Here is a 21,217-nt window from a genome sequence, read left to right on the forward strand (position 1 = left end):
AGAGTCTCGCCTGCGCTCCTGCCGAGTGGGGGCACCCGAGCCACTGCTTTGTGTGTCCATTCAGACCTGGAGCTTTCTCTCCCTCTTCCTTCCTTTTTATTCGGTTGGATTAAAATATACACTGTGATTACCCTTTGCACAGACTAGATTTGACAGTGGAAGCACTAGGTGTTTGTCTTTTAAATTAGTGAGCACCAAGGGGAATATTGTGCACTCTACACCTCACAGCTAATTTTCTTCTTTAGAGTTCTTCTGTTGAAAGCCTGTTTGCAGGCAAATTTGCAATATGACATGTACATTACTATGTGTGTTAATACTTTTACAGCATCTAGGTTATGAAATAGTGTACTTTAATTATTATTTATTTTTTTTTTTTTTTGTATACCCTACGTTTCATTGTGTTTTTTTTAATGTAGTTACACAGAGCAGATTGGCTTGGTGTATTTGGCTGCACGCTTTGATGGAGGATATGCTGCAGTAACAAGAGCTCTACAAGAGGTGAGATGGTGAAATTACTTCAATATGAATAGCAGAAAATGGTCCCTGCTCTGTAAATTTGCACTTTTACATTTATTACATTACCAGTTCTGAACTTGTGCCTAGCCTTGCAGCGATACCAATATCGGTGCCGATACTGAGCATTTGTACTCGTTCAAATTCTCCAGATTACTAAAACTGATACCTTCAGACTCAGTTCACATACTGTATGTGCGAGCCGGCTTGTAGTGCGATTTCAAAGCCAGGTTCAGATGCGATTCCAGTGGGAATTGTGTATGCGATTAGCAATTGCACCTGAACCCGACTGAAATCACACAGCACATATGAGAACCGGCTGTAAAAACTCACTGAAACGCACATGAAAACTGATGTAAAACTGGTGTCTCTGCATGTGCAGTTTTCATGCATGTACTGTGTGAACAAGCCCTAAAAAAACTGACACTAAATGGGTATCGTACTTAGTATCAGCAAGTACTTGAAAAAGTATCGGTACTCGTACTCTCTTAAAAAAAACTGGTATCCGTACATCCCTACTTGTGCTTGAAAAACTTTCTTCCCCCTGCAGCTCTCTGGTCACAAATGTCAGCCTGGACTTGTTTTGTATCACAGGAGCAGTGTCTGCAATGTCTAGAAGTCCCCTTTCAGCCGACTACCTCCAAATTTGCTCAATATAAACGGAAGAGGAGGGGGATTTACATCTGCCTGTTCATACGGATGAACGGATCTTACAAATCGGGTCCGCCTGAAAAACTGACAGATGCACCAAATTGGAATGCCCTTGTAAAAGGGGCCGTGGAGTTAATGTAGCGTTGTACATTGTAACAACTTTGGTTCATTCGTAACAGATTAAAGGGCACCCTTTTGCATATGAGGTCAGTTTAACCACTTGACATCCGGAACATTTACCCCCTAATGACCAGGCCATTTTTAGTGATCGTGCACTGCGTTACTTTAACTGACAATTGCGCGGTTATGTGACGCTGTACACCAATACAATTTGTCATATTTTTTTTCCCTCTACAATTTAGAGCTTTCTTTTGATTGTATTTGGTCACCACTGCTTTTTTTATTTTTTGTGCTATAGTTTTTCGCAGAGAATAGGCGCTGAAACTCACCCTCCCCGGCCAACTCCCTGCCCCAACCACACTTCTACAACCCTGCCCCCAGTCACCCTTCCTCAGAGGTGAAAATTACACAGTTGCAAAAAAGTGGGTGTGGTTGAGGCTCAGAACTGTGTATTGCAGAATGTGCAAGGTTCAGAAAAGTGAAGCACACAGAATACAAGACTCAGGAGTATGTATTGTGCATATCATACAGGGTGCAGTAGCCATAAACATGTACAGTACACATTAATAGGAACAATAGAATCAGTGCTGCATATCAGTGCCACCCCATCAGTGCCTCCTCATCAATGCCTGTCACTGCTGCCTCATCAGTGCTCATCCATGCAGGAAAAAATTTATCTATTTACAAAATTTTATAACGTAAACATTTTTTTTTTTTTTTCAAACTTTTCTGTATTTTTTTATTTGTGTAGCAAAAAAGAAAAATCCTTGCAGTGATCAAATACCACCAAAAGAAAGCTCTATTTGTGGGGAAAAAATTACATACATTTGGTGTAGGTACAGTGTTGCATGGCCATGCAACTGTCATTCAAAATGCAACAACGCTAAAAGCTGAAAATTGGCCTGGACGGGAAGGGGGAAAAGTTCCCTGTATTGAAGTGGTTGATGTAGCATATGACTGTAAGAGGTATGTAATGTACAGCACAGAATACAGTTATGACTAGGTAATGTACAAGGTAGTTTACTAAATCCTCACTGTTGCACCCTGAATGCCCTGCCATACATTACATACTCTTGGTTACTGAACTCTGCATACTTTGCTGCCCCCCCCCCCCCCACCAGCAAATTTCCATTGTCCTCTCCAAGCAAAAATCCCACTTCCCTCAAAGTAACCTTTGAGGGAAGCACCAAAGCTCCCCCCATCCCCAGCTCAACTCTGCGCCCGAACTCCACAGCTCACCTACACACCTCCCCATCCTCAGTTCATCTTGGCACCCCTGTCCACAACTCACTTTTGTACTCCATCTCACCTCTGCACCCCTCCATTCACAGATTACACACCCAGTCCACAACTTGCCTCTGCACCCCCAGCTACAGCTTATCCTCACAGCTATCGCCTCTGCACAATCTGCACACCCCCTTTCCTGCTATCACCCCTGCACAAATCTCCACTTTCCCAGCTCTCCCTTTTGCACAATTTGTGCCTACCCAGTGTTTGTGTGTACTTTTGGTTCTTTCACTAAGGAAGTGATTTTTTTTTTTTTTTTTTTTTTCCTTCCACTTTTGATATTAGGATGCTGGTTCCCCCTATATCTTTTCTGTGTGTTTAAACCTCTGAGGCTCATACCAAATTTATTCTCCATCCCCCCGTCAGAATTATTCTCTGCCTTGTTTACACAAGCAGAGCTCCGGTCTGTGTGTTTTTCACGATGATCGGCAGGTGCCGGTGGACATCTGTTTGCTGGCACCCACTAATCGGCTTCTGCTGTTAACAAATCACAGCAGAAGCAATGTGCGCACTCCCTACCCGGAAGTGCCGAATCATGCACTAGGTACGTGATCTGACGTAGGAGAGCCGTTTTGCCGCCGTACATCCTCGTGATGCAGTTGGTAAGCAGTTAAGCAACTTTGCAAGGTAAATAAACTGCTCTTTTAACCTCCAATAACCATTGGTGAACCCTAGTCAGTCCTGGTTAGGCTCTTTCTGCACTTTGCTATATTTTTCTACTGATGATTTTTTTTTTTTTTTTTTCTTTATTGGTTTTTGATTTTTCATTTTTGTGACACATTTATAAAATTCATTCTTCATAAAAATATTCAATATTCATATGCAGTATTTTATATCAACTTACTAAAAAGGAAGTACAGTATACTGTGTTTTATATTGATGCACATAAGGGAAGAAAATGAAATCTCATGATGTAGTGAATAAGTACTTTTAGACAAATTGAACTATTTTATTATCCTGTTTTTTATGCCTTGTGTACTTTACAGATACATCAGCGTGTTCCTGATTTTAAGCCGCAGACTCTGTTGGACTTCGGCTCTGGTGTTGGATCAGTGTCATGGTGAGGATAATTATAGGTACGGACTGTAAAAAGTAGGCAGTAAAGTTAACCACGCAGTGTGTTATGCAAAAGAAGTTTCAAGCTCAACACAGTGACCTTTCCTGTAACATATAGCAAGCAGCAGATAGTGACTTAAAGCTCAAAGCAGCCAGAAATATATGAAAACCGCTAGCAGCAGGTATTTAGAGAAGATGTGTAGGTCTGTAATTACAGCGTCGCTGTTCAATCGTTTCCCTGCTTACTGCTTTATTGCAGGAGTCCTTCAAAGTGATAGTTTTCTGGTGTACAGTAATCCCCCGCTACATCGCGGTTCAGTTTTTGCGGTCCCGGTAATTCGCGGTTTTTTTTGTAATGCTATTTTACTATATAAATCATTAAAAATGAAAGATTTTTGTGTTTTCCATAGCTCTTGCTATGTCTCTCAGTATCTTTTATGTGTTTAAATGAGTTTCTATTGTTTTAAAAGTGTGTTTAAAGACCTTAAAATGCTTCTACATGTACAGTGACAGTAAAAAAATCATGCCTACAATGCATTTTAATAGGGTTTTTCTATTTCGCGGAATTTCACTTTTCGCGGCTGGGTCCGGAACGTAACCCCCGCAATGGAGGGGGGTTTACTGTATAGTGTTTATTGGTATTGAATAGAGATTTAGCCATAAAGCAATCAGTTAGCAAGCTGGTGATACACAATTCATGCGTGTAAGTAGTGAGAAGCATAGATATAGGCAGACAGACAGGAAGGGAGCAAATCAGGTAAAAGCAGAGCAGCGGGATATCGTTCTAGGATGTGAATCTACTTACTGCTTCATCTTCCTAAAGTGTCTTAGGTTTCCAGCGCTTCTCATAAGTATGTCCAGGTTACTGATGGCAGTTAAGTGCTAGACTGATGTGGCTATTAATCTCTGTGGTTCCTCCAAGATGCTGAAATATCATCACACAATGTGTATGAAGCTGGCCAGCTATTTTCCACTACTTCGGAGTGTGTAGATCGGCATGGGGACACACTTTGGTTTCGCATCCGGGTACGATGACGTCATTCCGTTAATGGGTTTTAGCCACCATTTAGCGTTGTTCTACTACTATCCATATAAGGGGGGGTTCCTTATATGGATATTTTATTTTGAGTGGTTTACCCATCAATGACCTAATTGCCGATTCAGTGTTAAGCTGTGCCAATTAGGGCCTTATCAAGTTGCTAGCTTTTTAAGTAGGCTATCTGGTTTCTATTACCATACTGGGCAACAAACCGGATTGTTTTAACACTGTTGTTTGCATGTTTAATTGTGATTTAATTTTTTTGGAAGGCAGTGGATTTTTTTCTAAGTGGAAGTGAACTTTTAAGTGAGTTTTCATTAAACCTATTTTGCATACTACACTGCGTGGTTAACTTTACTGCCTACTTTTTACAGTCTACTATTCAGCTGTTTTTTTGGGGGGGGGTTATTTTTTTTTTAGTATCTTATTTAGGCATATACCACACTTAATTGGTGAGTCAGTGAGTATCTCAATCTTTCAATTGCTAGGTGATATTCACCCTTCTTTTTCTATTAAATTTATAGGTATTACTGTGTTTAAATCATAAAAATTAAACTTGTATAGTTTCATTTTTTAAAATGGTGTTTTCTTTAGCACAATCACGTCAGACAATAGTCTCAGTTCACTAAAATAACACTTATTTGTGTTTTTAGAAAAATCATTATTCAGGATAGTCTAAAATTCTCCTACCTCTATCAAATATTTTATTCCATTATGATACAATAATCATATCTGAGATCACACAAAAGCACACAGTGCTAGTTCTGAAAATTACTAAAACATTATAGAATATCAGACCGGACATGTTTGTACTGGAAAATAACTATTGATAAGTCTCCTTTATTTTCTGCATTACACAATAACCGTTGCTAAATGCCTCTCCTTGTTGCATAAGCCGTAATCCCTTTATTGAAATAGTCCAGTTAACAAAGTTTAATACTGCTATCTCCCAGATCATGCAAACACTATGCATTATTGCACTTATCATGGTATATGCTTTAGTGAAAGAAGGCTGATATGCAGTACATTCAGATTTCTATGACCGTTTTTTTCTTTTATTTAAAATTCTTGACGTGCATTATATAAATGTAACACCCTACAGGTAGGTGCTAGGTAAATGCATAGTGGACCCTGTCTGCCTAACAGGGCCATGATTTCTTTTTTGGGGGGTGTCATGGTTTCCAGGTGTGTTTGCTGAGAGGGGAGTCTCTCCACTGGCTCTGTGAGAGGCTTCTCATAGGACAGTGGAGAAAACCCAATCAGGGACCCATTCAGGCTTGTTACTACCGCAGAAGGCAGATTCTGCAGCAAAGGATTCTGGTAGTGGGTATAAGTCTGAGGGGAGTGCATGACTCATTGTCTTTGGCGGGAAGCAGAGTTTCAGGAGGAAGAGAACGGCTGTCTCTCCTCCTGTCAGTGGAAGCAAATGTCTCCGGTGCTGCCTGCAGATCCAGAGAGTGCGGAGTTGAGCTGAGTGGGATCCGGTATGTCGAGAACCAGTCCCAGGAAAACCTACACAGGTCGTGAGTACTGAGGATTGCCCCTGGGAGTTTGCCTAAAGTCAGTGGGGACCACTCCGGAGAAGGTTCTAGGATCCAAGAATCGGCTAGCTGGAAAGAGGGGGTACCTAGTCAGAGGACCCTGAAGTGATAGAGGGAGTACCTAGTCAGAGGACCCTGAAGTGTTAAAGGGGGCGCCTGCAGTTTGGCCCTGAAGAGAAAGTGCACAGTGTGAGTGCACCTGTTGAGAGTTGCAGCCATACAGGATTTCACAACAAGCTACCACAAGCTAGAGCAAAGCAGGAGGGGGTAGTCAGTGACTTTTGAGTGCAAGCAGTGTCAGATGTTCAATGTTATACAGTCCTGGATCTTCTGGACTTAAGTCAGAGTTCCAGCACAGCTACAGTGTGTTTGTAAGCGTTGGCTAGCGTCGGCTGGCGTCAAGACGGCGCTAACGGGCATTTTTGCTATAAAAGTCCCAGAATTGTACATAGTCGAGCCAAAGGAGTATCCCACTCATTCCCTTCTCCTATCCCCAAAAACTACAACAAAACAACCAAAACAAGATGCCTGAGTTGTCAATGTCTCAGTTCTCACACCCAGGGCCGCAGCTCTCATGGCCTGGAGAGATAACCGGTAACAATGGCAGACCCACCTCAGGCCACAGGCCTGGAAAACCTGCTACATGAATACAGTAAATAAGCAGTTGCATAGTTAGTTTAGAATGCTGGAAGGGCTAGATTGGTGAGTCACAAAAAAGTTGAGGCATCTTCAACTGGATAAAAATATATGGGAAGCGGAGACATACAATCATTATGTAGATTCAGTTGTCACTTGCCCTTTAAGCAATTTCATAGTTTGACATTGGTTTTGGAAGTGTCCACCATGGAGACAGTTATGCTGGGTTCACATATGCCTGGCTGCGGTTTGCAGTTCGGGGTCTGGTGCTTTTCTCTTCACCAGTTCAGGTGGGATTCACGTGCAAATTTTTTCCTGAATTTGCACCTGAACCAGAACCAAAAACATATATAGGACCTTTTTTTTTTTTTTTTTTTTTTTTTGTGTGTGAATCGACTCCATTGAGAGAAGGGTCACATGTCATGGTCATGTGAATTGGATGCAGTTTAAAACGTGTCCAATTCCCATAAATGCGAACCCAGCCTTAGAGGTTCTGGTGCATTTTTAAGCAGCCTTCTTAAGGCTGGTACACATGGGCCGAATATTCTGACAGTGTGTACAGCAGCCTGTCTGACAGAAGCCAGCCTAACATCTGGCTTCTGTTGAATTGGCCTACTTGAAACCCAACAGCTACCACCAGATACCACCAATATTGATATATGCAAAGATCTGCATATAATCTTCAAAGATAAAAGGAAAATTCAGGAATGGTAATTTTACATAGTTCATTATACTGTAGTTATTTTTTTTTTTTTCCTATTTGACATTATAGGTTTTCTGTGTTTATTGTATTTCAGGGCAGCACATGCTAAATGGGGTACCAGTCTGAAAGAATATGTGTGTGTAGATAGTTCTGCAATAATGAACCAACTCAGTGAATTAATTCTGAGAGGTAAGATTCTCTGTCCTGAATATTTTTGTGTTAGACAACCTCTCCCCAGATTGATGTCTTTTGTGTAGGGCAAAGAGAATAGGCATTAATATAAAGTCATGCTTATCTTTGCAGCTCTGCCACATTAATCCAGTGCCTTTTAACTTCTAAAATGTTATTGCTATATTTGGCCTCCACCAGTGTTAATTTCGTCGACTAAAACGTTTTCGTCTACTAAATTAACACAATTTTAGTCGACTAAAATATGACTCAAACTAAAACAATTCAGATGACTAAAATACGACTAAAACTAAAATGGCATTTTAGTCAAAAGACTATAACTAAAACTAAATCGAAATTTGCTGCCAAAATTAACACTGGTGCATGCTGAAAGCTTAATACCACCATAAATAATAACATATTCGATTTTTCACTCCAGGACCAGCAGTAGTATATAATGAGTTTGGAAATTATAGAGAAATGCTTAAATAATGCATTACAAATTACAATTGAACTACACCCATTCGATTATAGATGACTAAAATTAGTTTTAGTCGACTAAAATGTAGGACGTTTTAGTCGACTAAAATGTACTGGAGTTTTAGTCGACTAAATACGACTAAAACTAAAACACTTGCAGAAGACTAAAATGGGACTAAAACTAAAATGCCATTTTAGTCCTAAGACTAAGACTAAAACTAAATTGAAATTTGCTGCCAAAATTAACACTGGCCTCCACCAGCAATCCAAACAAATCATTTTTGATGAAGGACTATAAAAATATCTTGTTCATAAAATGTACTAACCATAAAGTGAATGTAAACCCTCACATATACCCAGTGAAGTGAACAGCCTCAGATGATTCACAGAGATTAAACAAATCCTCCTACATAAGTTTTTTTTATTTGTATATCTGCTGTCCTCAGCTTTAGAAAGTGAACATTGTGTTGGAATTTTTTCTTCCTGTTCAAGCAGTGGGTGTGGAGTCTTGGCATACACTGTGTGACAGCTGTTTGGAGGAAATGTACACCCCCCCCCCCCCCACATAGGCAGAGGAAGGAAGAAACGTGCAGAGCTGTGCCGTGAATAGACCGGCTCTCTGCTAATCTGTCTCTATGCATCCACCTGGACACATTTTCAGCTGCTTTTATCTCCTGTGTCGGAGAACTTGTTAAAAGTTATGCTGATAACAGTGGAACGGAGCAGCAGAAAGACATGGGGCTTAGTGCTTTGGAGAGAGATAAGTGAACGCTACAGATATATGTGCCCAGGTCGAATTTCATAAATGGAGTTTACATCCACTTTAATATTTTCTGTTTGTTTGTGTTGGCAGGTGGAGAAGAGACGGGCGATATGCATATCAATGGCATTTATTTTAGGCAGTTTTTGCCAGTTTCTCCCAAGGTATGTGTTTTTCTTTTTTTCTCTGTATATCCGTAGCTGATCTTTGTACATTTGAAAGCACTACACCCCAGGTCTGCATATTTTTTTCTGCGCTCTGTTAGATTATGCTTTCTTTTTCTCATTCCATTTTCAAATGCAGACGCACAGTGTTTTTGCCATCATACCCTGATACAGTCATTCTTTTTCAGGTGCAGTTTGACTTGGTGATTTCTGCTTTCTCCTTAAATGAGCTTCCCAACTTGTTTGAAAGACAAAAGACCATCCAGGCTTTATGGAGAAAAACAGGAGGTTTCTTGGTTTGTGTACATTTTTTACGTTATAACTGCAGCTCTATATCCATATATCCTCTTTATCTTTGGCTTTGTCTTCCTGGCTTTATAGGTGCTGGTGGAAAATGGCACTAGAGAAGGCTATCAACTTTTAATGGAAGCTAGAGAAACTGTCTTAGGAGTAAGTGTCAACGTGTTAAAAAAACAAAAAAATCTTTTTTTTTTTTTTTTTTTTACTGTGTTATTTGGGACCTATATCATTGTGTTACCTGATAAAAAAAAAAAAAAACTTCTATGTAGATTTGTAACCGTAAGGCTAGGTTCACACTGCTGCGATACAATTTTGATCTGATTTTCAGTGCAGTTACATAGTGCTACTTGAACACTAATTGGATGTGGTTTGCATATTCTATGGGGCCAAAATAGTGCTGGAATCGCACCAAAGTAGTGCAGGAACCTTTTCCAAAATTGCTCTGTGCTGAGTCGCATTGATGTGAACGGACGTCATTGAAAACAATGTGATTTCTATTGCTATGTGATTCTGTGTGACTTTAGTGCAATTTCAGATGCAACTTGTGTGAACCAGGTCTAAATCTTTGTTTCAGAATCTGCTTTTTCTTTACTCGTATACCATTTACAAAACAATTGTTGCAGCCATGGTCACGAGGGTTCAGCAGTGAGTTTATTTTTATACTGAAGTTTGCACAGTACAAGGAGATGATATGACTATTTACATTTTTACATACTGTATTATTGATCTAGATTTGATAATATACACCCATAACTAATAAATCAAATTTTATGCCACAGTCACTAAAATTAGATGTGTCTTCCTGGCACTCAAAGCATTTGATTAATTTGATTTAGTTACATGGATTAACCCTGCTTTCCAAAGTCAGCCTCCAGGATGATCACTTGAGAGATTGGTTCCTCCTTCTGCAAGGAATACAAGCACAGAGAAAAGTTAAATGCTTCCCATCCACTACTACTCTTCAGTTCTTGTGTTTCCTGCACTTATGCATGCACAGCAACATCAATTTGTTGTTTTAACCTTTCTTTCTGTCCTGAGAATGACTCTCCAGACTTTTTTTGGTGTTAACAGGCGAAGTGGTCCTGTGCCAAGTGCCACTTTATGCTACATCCTCCCTCCCTGATTTGCTACCTTCGGTTCTCCTTACCCCAACATTTCCTGCTTAGACTTCTGGCTTGCCGAAAGCTTGCACAGGGCTGAGGAGGTCTATTTGGGGAGCTCCAGTGGGCAGGTGAGGTGCTGTTACCGGGGCTCCGTAGTAAACGCCAGCAGGAAAGGTGAGGTATGCATTTTTGCGAATGGAATGGGACAAATGTTCTGTTAGTCCTAGGCAGGTGCATGGGGGGGTTTGATGTCACAGGGTTGTGCATTCCACTTCCTGTGGAGAGGATGTTGGGATGTTGAACGGCAGCATTTTCTCATGGCTGGACCTGTTCCTCCAGAATTGGAGAATCAAGCCTAGGTGGCAACTTATCCGAAGCCAGTCACTAAGACTTTGACAGGTTAGTAGGTAAGTCTGGTAGAGGGCTCTGTAGGTCCTGCCCTTTGAGGGTGTGTACTTCCACGTATTGGAATGCACGCTGGACAAGCTTGTATGTGCCCAGGAAGAAGGCCTAGGCGTTGTGCATGGTGAGGGGAATAACCATGTGGCCAGGCAAGACTTGGGGGTTATCGTGGTTGGGTTGACTTACTGCATGTAATTGACAGCAGCGGGAGCCAAGAGCTCCTGCTGTTGTCTCAGCCAATGAGGGAGAGTCCACAGAGAGCCGATGCTCTTGTGCACATCGCTGGATCGAGAGGGAGCTCAGGTAAGTATTAGGGAGGCTGATGTACACACAAAGTTTTTTTACCTTCATGCATAGAAGAACTGCATTCTGCAGTATGGCTGTCTCTATGCATAAATGTACACAGATAACATGTAAACATAGTGTTTAAGGATAAGACATCTTGGTTGCAGAGGTCTGCCCAGGGTAGCTTCATAAAGTGTCTTAGGCTTTATATATAAAATTCACAACCTTTTAGCTTGTATATGTGATCTTTCATGGTTTTTGCACACTGATAGCTCATGGGTCCTGGCTGCTGAAGTTTCAGGCAGCATGCAATCCTATTTTTCACATTCAAGCATACCAAATCCCCCCCTCTTGGGCCTGTACCTGGTGGGGTTATAGGACATGGTTCCTGTCATCTACCATTTTTACATGTTCTAAATCTCCTTTTATAGTAAAGCATATAACTTTTGCTTATATTACAATACCCTACAACCCTGGAAGGCTTGACGTGTCAGGTCAGGGTTTCAGAGCAGTCTACTCAATCTTTTAGAAGGGCCTGGTGCCATCTGTGTACTAGTCATCGAGCCACCTTATGATCTAGTTTAGGAGCTTCTTTGACATGGTAGTATTGACTATCAGTCTTGTCTAGGATTGTCTTTAAAGTTTTTCTGTCTATCTGTACCCTTCCAAAACTATACATTGTTGTAGTCTTTCGTGACCGTCCTGGAGGATAACTTGGAAAAATGTAATTTATTACCTGATGACTCCTTTTTCCAGGAATCTTCCAGGACGGTAGGTTACCCACCCTAATGTTCCTATTTTATGTATGGGTGGTTCTGCTTGCCTTTCAGTTCATCTTTTCTAATACTGAAGGGTAGTAGTGAGTGGGGAGCTTTTAACTTTTCTCTGTGCTTCTGTTTGACATTAGAAGAGGAGCCTAAACCTCGTGACCTTCCTGGAAGATTCCTGGAAATGCGGTTATCGGGTAATAACTAGTGGTGTTTTTTTTTTTTTTTTCTGTATTAGCAATATCACTCATTTTTGTTTTGGTACAGGGAGGTGACAAAGAACTTTGGGACCATCGGCCAGCATATATTTTTGCTCCGGTAAGATATGCCTTGATTCAGTACAGCTTGTGAATGTATTAGGAAAAGAGGAGTAAAGTACCCAAAAAGCATAGTAAGTGGTAATACAATTCCATTTTTTTCCTTCACCCTTTCAAAGACCTTTCAAAGAAGTCAGTGGTGTCCAGACCAGACAACTTGGCATCATGCATCAGTTATCGTGATAAAAACTAATTTGCCTACCTAAATTATTTTTTGTGAACGTATAAGGGTTTATATATTTTTTGTTTTTGTTTTTGTTTTTTTTTTTTTTTTTTTTAATTTTATTTTATCTGAAAGTGTATAAAAATGTGTAAAAAAAAAAAAAATTTTTTTTTCTTTTTTCCCTATTTTTAAATGTTTTTTTTTTGTTTTTTTTCAATGCTGTCATTGTATCTGACAATTACAAACCAGAAAATGTTCAGCTGCAGGCTGAAGGTTTTTATTTTCTCATTGAAACCTCCTGCCTGCATGTGTTAACTATATCTATCATGGCCGACCTAGTGACCACATGATCAATAACTGTAATTGGGTCCTGATCAGTAATGGGGTTTAAACTGTTAGTGACAATCCAAGCATTGAGAGCCACCTGCCTTTTCAAATGTTTTTTTTTATTTACAATTATTTATATAGGGCTGACAATTTACACAGTGTTTTACATACTATGCATCAGGGGCTGACTGGCAACTTTTGACCCAGGAGGCAAGTACAACCCGGAGGCCCATAGTGCAGCCACTCGGCCACCCTCCCACTCCCTCTTCCTTGCCTCCTCCCATGGCTACATAGGATGCTGGAAGGAAATAATAGTGGAGGTGTCATTTATGCCCTTATTCCTTACTCCCTGCCAGCGCTACTGTGGACCCAACCAGCCAAGCCTGCTGGAAAAAACTCTGCTCCTTCCACCCCCAGGAAGATTATAGTGTATTCGTGTTCTGCATACTGCGGCAGTGAGAACAGTTGAGTGGGTGGTCTCACGGTTGCTGGGTGCACCATTTCAGTATTCCTGATGGTGACGTACGTACTGGTCATGTAAAATTACATATACAGTACACACCAAAAGTTTGGACTCACCTTCTCATTCAAAGAGTTTTCTTTATTTTCATGACTATGAAAATTGTAGAGTCACACTTCAAGAGGTAGTCAACTGAAATGGTCTTCCAACAGTCTTGAAGGAGTTCCCAGAGATGCTTAGCACTTGTTGGTCCTTTTGCCTTCACTCTGCGGTCCAGCTCACCCCAAACCATCTCGATTGGGTTCAGGTCTGGTGACTGTGGAGGCCAGGTCATCTGGCGCAGCACCCCATCACTCTCCTTCTTGGTCAAATAGCCCTTACACAGCCTGGAGGTGTGTTTGGGGTCCTTGTCCTGTTGAAAAATAAATGATGGTCCAACTAAATGAAAACCGGATGGAATAGCATGCCGCTGCAAGATGCTGTGGTAGCCATGCTGGTTCAGTATGCCTTCAATTTTGAATAAATCCCCAACAGTGTCACCAGCAAAGCACCCCCACACCATCACACCTCCTCTTCCATGCTTCACAGTGGGAACCAGGCATGTAGAGTCCATCCATTCACCTTTTCTGCGTCGCACAAAGACACGGTGGTTGGAACCAAAGATCTCAAATTTGGACTCATCAGACCAAAGCATATATTTCCACTGGTCTAATGTCCATTCCTTGTGTTCTTTAGCCCAAACAAGTCTCTTCTGCTTGTTGCCTTTCTTTAGCAGTGGTTTCCTAGCAGATATTGTACCATGAACGCCTGATTCACACAGTCTCTTCTTAACAGTTGTTCTAGAGATGTATCTGCTGCTAGAACTCTGTGTGCCATTGACCTGGTCTCTAATCTGAGCTGCTGTTAACCTGCGATTTCTGAGGCTAGTGACTCGGATGAACTTATCCTCCGCAGCAGAGGTGACTCTTGGTCTTCCTTTCCTGGGGCGGTCCGCATGTGAGCCAGTTTCTTTGTAGCGCTTGATGGTTTTTGTGACTGCACTTGGGGACACTTTCAAAGTTTTCCCAATTTTTCGGACTGACTGACCTTCATTTCTTAAAGTAATGATGGCCACTCATTTTCCCGTACTTATAGTTGTGTTCAAAATTATTCAACCCCCACTGAAATTGATTGTTTTGGCCAGTTTGCCATTGATTTTGATCATTCAGTCATCCTGCTTACAATTAAATCAAAGAGGCACGTGTAGGTCAGACAAATATAACATAACATTTATAATGAAATAACCACAAATGTCTTTTCTGTGCTCACATCATTATCAGTTTTATTCAACCCCCAAGTGACATTCAATCTTAGTACTTAGTACAACATCCTTTTACAGTTATAACAGCTTTTAAATGTGAAGCATAGCTTGACACAAGTGTCTTGCAGCGATCTACGGGTATCTTCGCCCATTCGTCATGGGCAAAAGCCTCCAGTTCAGTCACATTCTTAGGCTTGTTCACTGCAACTGCTTTCTTTAAGTCCCACCAGAGGTTCTCAATCGGATTTAAGTCTGGTGACTGTGATGGCCATTCCAAAATGTTCCAGCCTCTAATCTGCAACCATGCTCTAGTGGACTTGGAGGTATGCTTGGGATCATTGTCCTGTTGAAAGGTCCAACGTCTCCCAAGCCTCATGTTTGTGACGGACTGCATCATATTGTCATCCAATATCTCCTGGTACTGAAGAGAATTCATGGTACCTTGCACACGCTGAAGCTTCCCTGTACCTGCATAAGCAAAACAGCCCCAAAGCATGATTGACCCCCCGCCATGCTTCACAGTAGGCAAGGTGTTCTTTTCTTCATAGGCCTCCTCCAAACATAGCGTTGATCCATGGGCCCAAACAGTTCTAATTTAGTTTCATCAGTCCACAGAACACTATCCCAAAACTTCTGTGGTTTGTCCACATGACTTTTGGCATACTGCAGTGGACTCTTCTTATTCTTTTGGAGACAGCAAGGGGGTGCGCCTGGGAGTTCTGGCATGGAGGCCTTCATTTCGCAGTGTGCGCCGTATTGTCTGAGCAGAAACTTCAGTACCCACATCTGACAAATCTTTTCTCAGTTCCTCAGCAGTCACACGGGGACTTTTCTCCACTCTACGCTTCAGGTAGCACACAGCAGTTGAAGTCAGCATCTTCTTTCTGCCACGACCAGGTAGCGTTTCAACAGTGCCCTTTGTCTTGAATTTGCGAATGATGCTTCCTATGGTGTCTCTTGGTATGTTTAACATCTTTGCAATCTTCTTATAGCCATTGCCCTTCCTGTGAAGAGTAATCACCTCTTCTCTTGTCTTCCTGGACCATTCTCTTGCCTTCACCATGTTTGTAACCACACCAGTAAATGTCTAGAAGGAGCTGAGTATCACAGTCATTTTTTAGCTGCCTAATTGGTGCTTATTAGGCTTTATTGCTGCTCCCTGACATCCACAGGTGTTTTCAATACCTGATTGAAAACACTTCAATGAACCTCTGTTCTTCAGAGTGGTAGTCTTTAAGGGGTTGAATAATTGTGTCAATGAAGAATTCACAAAAGAAACATTTACTACTGTATTACAAAACCAATTGATGTAATTTTAGTTGCATATGGTTCTTTAAGAAGTACTTGTAGGATTTCATTCTGAATACAATTACAAATGTACACTAAATTCCCTAAAACCCTTTACAGCATTGGGGGTTGAATAATTTTGAACACAACTGTAGCTGATTTTTTCTTGCCATAATACAAATTCTAACAGTCTATTCAGTAGGACTATCAGCTGTGTATCCACCTGACTTCTGCACAACACAACTGATGGTCCCAACCCCATTTATAAGGCAAGAAATCACACTTATTAAACCTGACAGGGCACACCTGTGAAGTGAAAACCATTTCAGGTGACTACCTCTTGAAGTGTGACTCTACAATTTTCATAGTCATGAAAATAAAGAAAACTCTTTGAATGAGAAGGTGTGTCCAAACTTTTGGTCTGTACTGTACGTAGTATTGTGCAGTACCTATAGTTGCAACATAAAATAAAAAAAAAAAGAAATTCAAGGAAACCTTTTTTTTTTTTCTTTACTTTGTATTCAGAATGTACTTTAATTAGGGGTGGAGCATTCATTTAAAATAGACATGGTTTTACAAGCGGCATATTAATAACCTTATGCCATACTCTAATAATAATATATGAGATCTGTAGTTATAGGGCTAAACAAAAACAATAGAACACTGGTTAAAACAATGAGCATGTAAACACAGAGTCCAATATTTTATAGAATGACTGCAGACATTATTTACATGAAAAATCATTCTGCACAGTAACTCATGACACGAGTAAAAATTAAGTAATGAAGTTGTCCTGTGTAACATAATATGCCCAACAAGTATACACCTGGTCGGATTATTTTGGCAGCATAGTGGCAGGCTAGGGCTGCATAGTGACAGGCTAGGGCTACATAGGGGCAGCATACTTCCTAAATTTTGAACTTGAGAATGAAGGATACTTCAGTGAGATGGTGACCTGCATGAAGTGGGTGTGACAAAAAAGTGGGAGGGGCTTTTAGGACCATGGTTAAAGAAAACCTGAGCTTCCTTGTACCTATACAATATGGTTAGATTGCTGTGCCACAGTCTGATATCTCCAGTGTAAGGCAACCTTTTGGGAGAGAGATTGGAGAGAGGGAAGGATCCATGTTATATGGAAGGAAGGATCACTATGGTACATGGAAGGCACAGGCTAAGGCTGTATAGAACCAAGCTAGGTCAGTATAGTGGCAGGCTATGGCTGTATAGTGATAGGCTAGGGGAGGCTAGGGTTGTATAAAGACAGGCTAGGGTAGTATTAGTGCAGGCTAGGGTTGTATATAGATTTTTATGTTTAAACATGATAAGTTAGCAGGTTACAAATTTAAATTACCTTGGCAATCAGCCAGAAGATCAGGAGCCACTACTAAAATATGATAGATTCCCCTGTGCTCTGTCATATATCCTGCCACAACAGAACTAACTTAGCAGGTGACCTCCCTGGTGCTCTCTGTCTGCAGAGCTTCACCTCACACATACACCAGGGAAGGAGGGACGGAAACCAGGCCGGCTGCACCCCCTCCTTGAGTCCTGCCCAATGGAAATGCACACTTTGAAGGTTCCACCCCTGTTCTGTCTCTCGTAGGCACCCTGGGCCCTGCAGCGCATCAGCTCTTCATGCCTGTCACTCTGTGTGCGAGCAGCCCCGTGGCAAGTATGAGTACCAATTGCCACCCTACACCCCCCCCCCCCGCCCAGTCCACCCCTGCTATGCATTCACATCAGTCTCTGCCCTCAAGGAGTTTACTATGTAGGGTCCCTATTTCACATGCATGCACACAAACTAGGGCCAATTTAAAGAGGAGCCAATTACCCTAACCACATTGGAGTGCAGGAGGAAACCACAAGGGATGCTGTTGAAGCACCTTTTGGCCATTATGGGATTCTGGGTTTGAACATAGATCCCTTCACTTTTTTTTATTACTTTCTTTACCAGTGTCCTCATCAACTGGAATGTCCAAGACTAACTGAAAATTCCAAGGTGCCCTGTAATTTTGTGCAGCAGTACCAGTCATTACCACTGGGATGGGTGAGAACACAAAACTCTGTGCTTATAAGTTTCCTATACATTTTGTTTTTTCTTATTAATTTAAATTTTTTTTGCTTGATTTTGTATCTTTGTATTATTTTTACTACAGAACCCACCACAGCGCTGGGAGAAGTTTTCCTTTCTGGTGTTTTCCCGTGGCACTGTGGGTGAAATTGGCAACCAGTGGCCACGTGTAATTGGACCTGTGCTGCGAAGACCACGCCATGTGCACTGCCACACTTGTGGCTCTGATGGAAAGCTGCACCATGATGTCATAACACCCCAAGGAAATGGAAAGTACGTTTGACTCATGAGGCTCACTAGGCTCTGAGGGTTGGAGCAAAACATGTTTGGGGCATGGCCTGGCTTGAGTCCAGGCTGAGGTTGCCACTTACAACCTTAGGAACAGCATTAATGTGCAGCTACAGGGAGTCCTTTCTTAATCTGACGTGATTTAGCAGGGCTTCATTTTTTGGCTCAAGTTCCACTTTAATATGGAAAAAAAGTTCCAAGATTAGCTCTCCCCCAGCCCCCCTAAAACTTACCTAAACCTGATCTCAATCCATCATTGTGCCTGAGAGCAGTGAGCGCACGCGCTCCCTCTCCCCTCACTGGACACGGAGGCAGGAGCTATTGGGTCCTGTTGCTGTCAATCAAATCCAGTGAGGAGGAAGCAGGGGCAGGGCCAAAGAATCGAGCATGCATGTCAGCCCCATAGTAAGCACTTGCTATGGAGGCAGACACTGAAGAGGAGGGGCTGACCGCTCCAGCGGGGCACCCAAGAAGAAGAGGTTTGGGATCACTGTGCAAAACCATTGCACAGAGCAGAGAAGTAGAACATGTTTGGTATTTCAATAGGGGGAAAAAAAAACATTTAAGGTCTTATCTATTATTATTTATTCTTAGGGATCTGTACCGCTGTGCTAGGAAATGTGAATGGGGAGACCGTCTACCGCAACTGATTTCTCCATCAAATTCTGATCCTGGCAAATCTGAAAATGAGAAGACAAATGATTCATCATAATGGGGGGAGGAAAGTACCAATCCTTTTTTTTGGTTTTTTTTGCAAACAGAGTTGCAGAGAACTGTAATTTTCAAGATCCTCTGAGACTATCCTCTTTATATTTATATCCAGTGTGTATGCGCCTCTTTTTTAGCTGTGCAAAAGATTACTGAAAACTGTTGAATTATTTTTTTCTCAGTTGGAGCACCACTAGAAGATATTTATTTTTTTTCATAAAGAAGCTAAAGAAGATTGTTCCCTGGCATGGCGAATATGTACAACAAATGTCACTTCTCTTCCTCCCCCTGCTGGTGGAAATGGTGGCATGCACCTATTATTATCTACTGTTCTTCAAGTGATATACTGTTGTACTTGTGATAGTGGAGCGCACATGCTCATTGAGGCACAAACAAAATATTTCATGCTGACTTCAAAATTTCTGTTATAAGAAATGTTTTTCTAAAGGAAAATAACTTCTGGAGTTTTGTAAACAAACTTTTTTTTTACCAGAAAATCAGATACTTGATATTAAATTGATATTGACAGTTTTTGAAAATCTTTAAGAAAATACAAATAATTGCGAATATTGTTTTAAATCTCCCAGCCTTTAGTGCATAGAAGCAACACTATATATTACTGTGGTATTCAGATCTGTGCATTACTGTAATTAAGTGCGGTGTGTCCTAACACACTGAACCCCCCTTAATTTAAACCTTTTCTGAAAGGGGACACAGGTCACTGACCTGCATTATACAATCGAAATGGAGAGATGTCTGTGCTCCAATTCCAATGATACATGCATATACACACAGAATATATATTACTGAACAAAATTATAAACATAACACTTTTGCCCCCATTTTTCATGAGTTGAACTTAAAGGTCTAAGACTTTTTCACAAAAGGCCTATTTCTCTGAAATATTGTTCACAAATCTGTCTAAATCTGTGTTAGCGAGCACTTCTCCTTTGCCAAGATAATCCATCCACCTCACAGGTGTGTCATATCAAGATGTTGATTAGACAGCATGATTATTGCACAGGTGTGCCTTAGGCTGGCCACAATTAAAAGCCTCTCTAAAATGTGCACTTTTACTGTATCGGGGGGGGGGGGGGGGGGTCTGAAAACCAGTCAGTATCTGGTGTGACCACCATTTGCCTCACGCAGTGCAACACATCTCCTTGGCATAGAGTTGATCAGGTTGTTGATTGTGGCCTGTGGAATGTTGGTCCTCTCCTCTTCAATGGCTGTGGGAAGTTGCTGGATATTGGCAGGACCTGGAACACGCTGTCGTATACGCCCGTCCAGAGCATCCCAAATATGCTCAATGGGTGACATGTCCAATGAGTATGCATGCTGAAAGGTTATACCCCTTGGTAGGTATACTTCTGCCGGCCAGTCTCCCTTCAATCTGCAAAGAATATACGAGCGCTCGGAAATACAACATCTAGACAGGTTAGTCTTTCATGGGTGTATTCAAATATATTTATCCTGATGACAGCTTATATACAGTACAAAAAGGGGATGTAACAATTAGTCTTCCCAGACCAATAAAAATACGTTATACAATTACTTCATCATGCATAGAAAGCAGGAAAGGTGTTCATATACCAAGAGACAAAGAATGTTTACATTCAGGAAGCAGCCCAGTAAAGACCGATTCTGAAATAATACAGACTAGGAAACAGAATAGGCTTCTCGCAGTAAAACACAATGGGAGGAAACTGAAAATGAAAAACAATTGAAGGAAGCTCATAGCTTTGAGAATCAGCATCCTATAGAAAACCTAAATCTTTTAAAATAGTTCATAAAGGGGGCCTCTGGTTAATTGAATTTAAGCATGGCTAAATTAATATTAATTATAACAACCCTCTCATTTGTCATGAAATGACAATTATAAGTCTTGTTTCCAAAATGCATCATCTTGTGTTGCCTTCTTATAAATACATTGGCCCATTTTTACAAGCAAATATATAAAAAGAAGAAGCAATAAACACATTAAAATTAACATTCCAGCTTGTCTGAACCATGATAATACAGATCCAAAAAAATCTCCAAAATTTCCCAAACCCTTAAAAGGATTCCACCCATCATCAGCAATTTTTCTGGCTTCTGCCTGAAGTCCTGCTACCTCCTTTCGATGTTGATCAATTACTTCAAAATAATCAGGCACTTCCATGCTTGTATTATGAATCCATGTACAACACTCATAATCTTCTATTACTTCACAGAGACCAGTGAGTGCAGCTCCCATAGACTCAATTGCCAGCTCATGTAACATTAACTGTTTCCGTAAGGCCCTTTGTTCGCAATTAAGCAGGGCAATGTCATCTGACGTT

At 41.1% G+C, this 21,217-nt stretch overlaps 1 protein-coding gene across 1 annotated transcript in view; it reads left to right on the plus strand.

The window, feature by feature from the left end:
• Nucleotides 1-18,984, plus strand: part of METTL17 (methyltransferase like 17) — a 55,495-nt gene extending 36,511 nt beyond the window's left edge. Inside the window, exons 3-12 of the mRNA XM_082256110.1 lie at nucleotides 417-498; nucleotides 3,558-3,631; nucleotides 7,641-7,735; nucleotides 9,048-9,118; nucleotides 9,307-9,414; nucleotides 9,500-9,568; nucleotides 12,243-12,293; nucleotides 17,784-17,876; nucleotides 17,986-18,173; nucleotides 18,783-18,984. Coding sequence (XP_082112236.1) covers nucleotides 417-498; nucleotides 3,558-3,631; nucleotides 7,641-7,735; nucleotides 9,048-9,118; nucleotides 9,307-9,414; nucleotides 9,500-9,568; nucleotides 12,243-12,293; nucleotides 17,784-17,876; nucleotides 17,986-18,173; nucleotides 18,783-18,900 — 949 coding nt within the window. The 3' untranslated portion in view covers nucleotides 18,901-18,984. The remainder of the gene's footprint in view (nucleotides 1-416; nucleotides 499-3,557; nucleotides 3,632-7,640; nucleotides 7,736-9,047; nucleotides 9,119-9,306; nucleotides 9,415-9,499; nucleotides 9,569-12,242; nucleotides 12,294-17,783; nucleotides 17,877-17,985; nucleotides 18,174-18,782) is intronic.
• Nucleotides 18,985-21,217: the final 2,233 nt, after the last annotated feature.

The sequence above is a fragment of the Pelophylax lessonae genome (genome assembly GCF_965119305.1).
Source record: "Pelophylax lessonae genome assembly, chromosome: 1".
NCBI classification, from domain to species: Eukaryota; Metazoa; Chordata; class Amphibia; order Anura; family Ranidae; genus Pelophylax; species Pelophylax lessonae.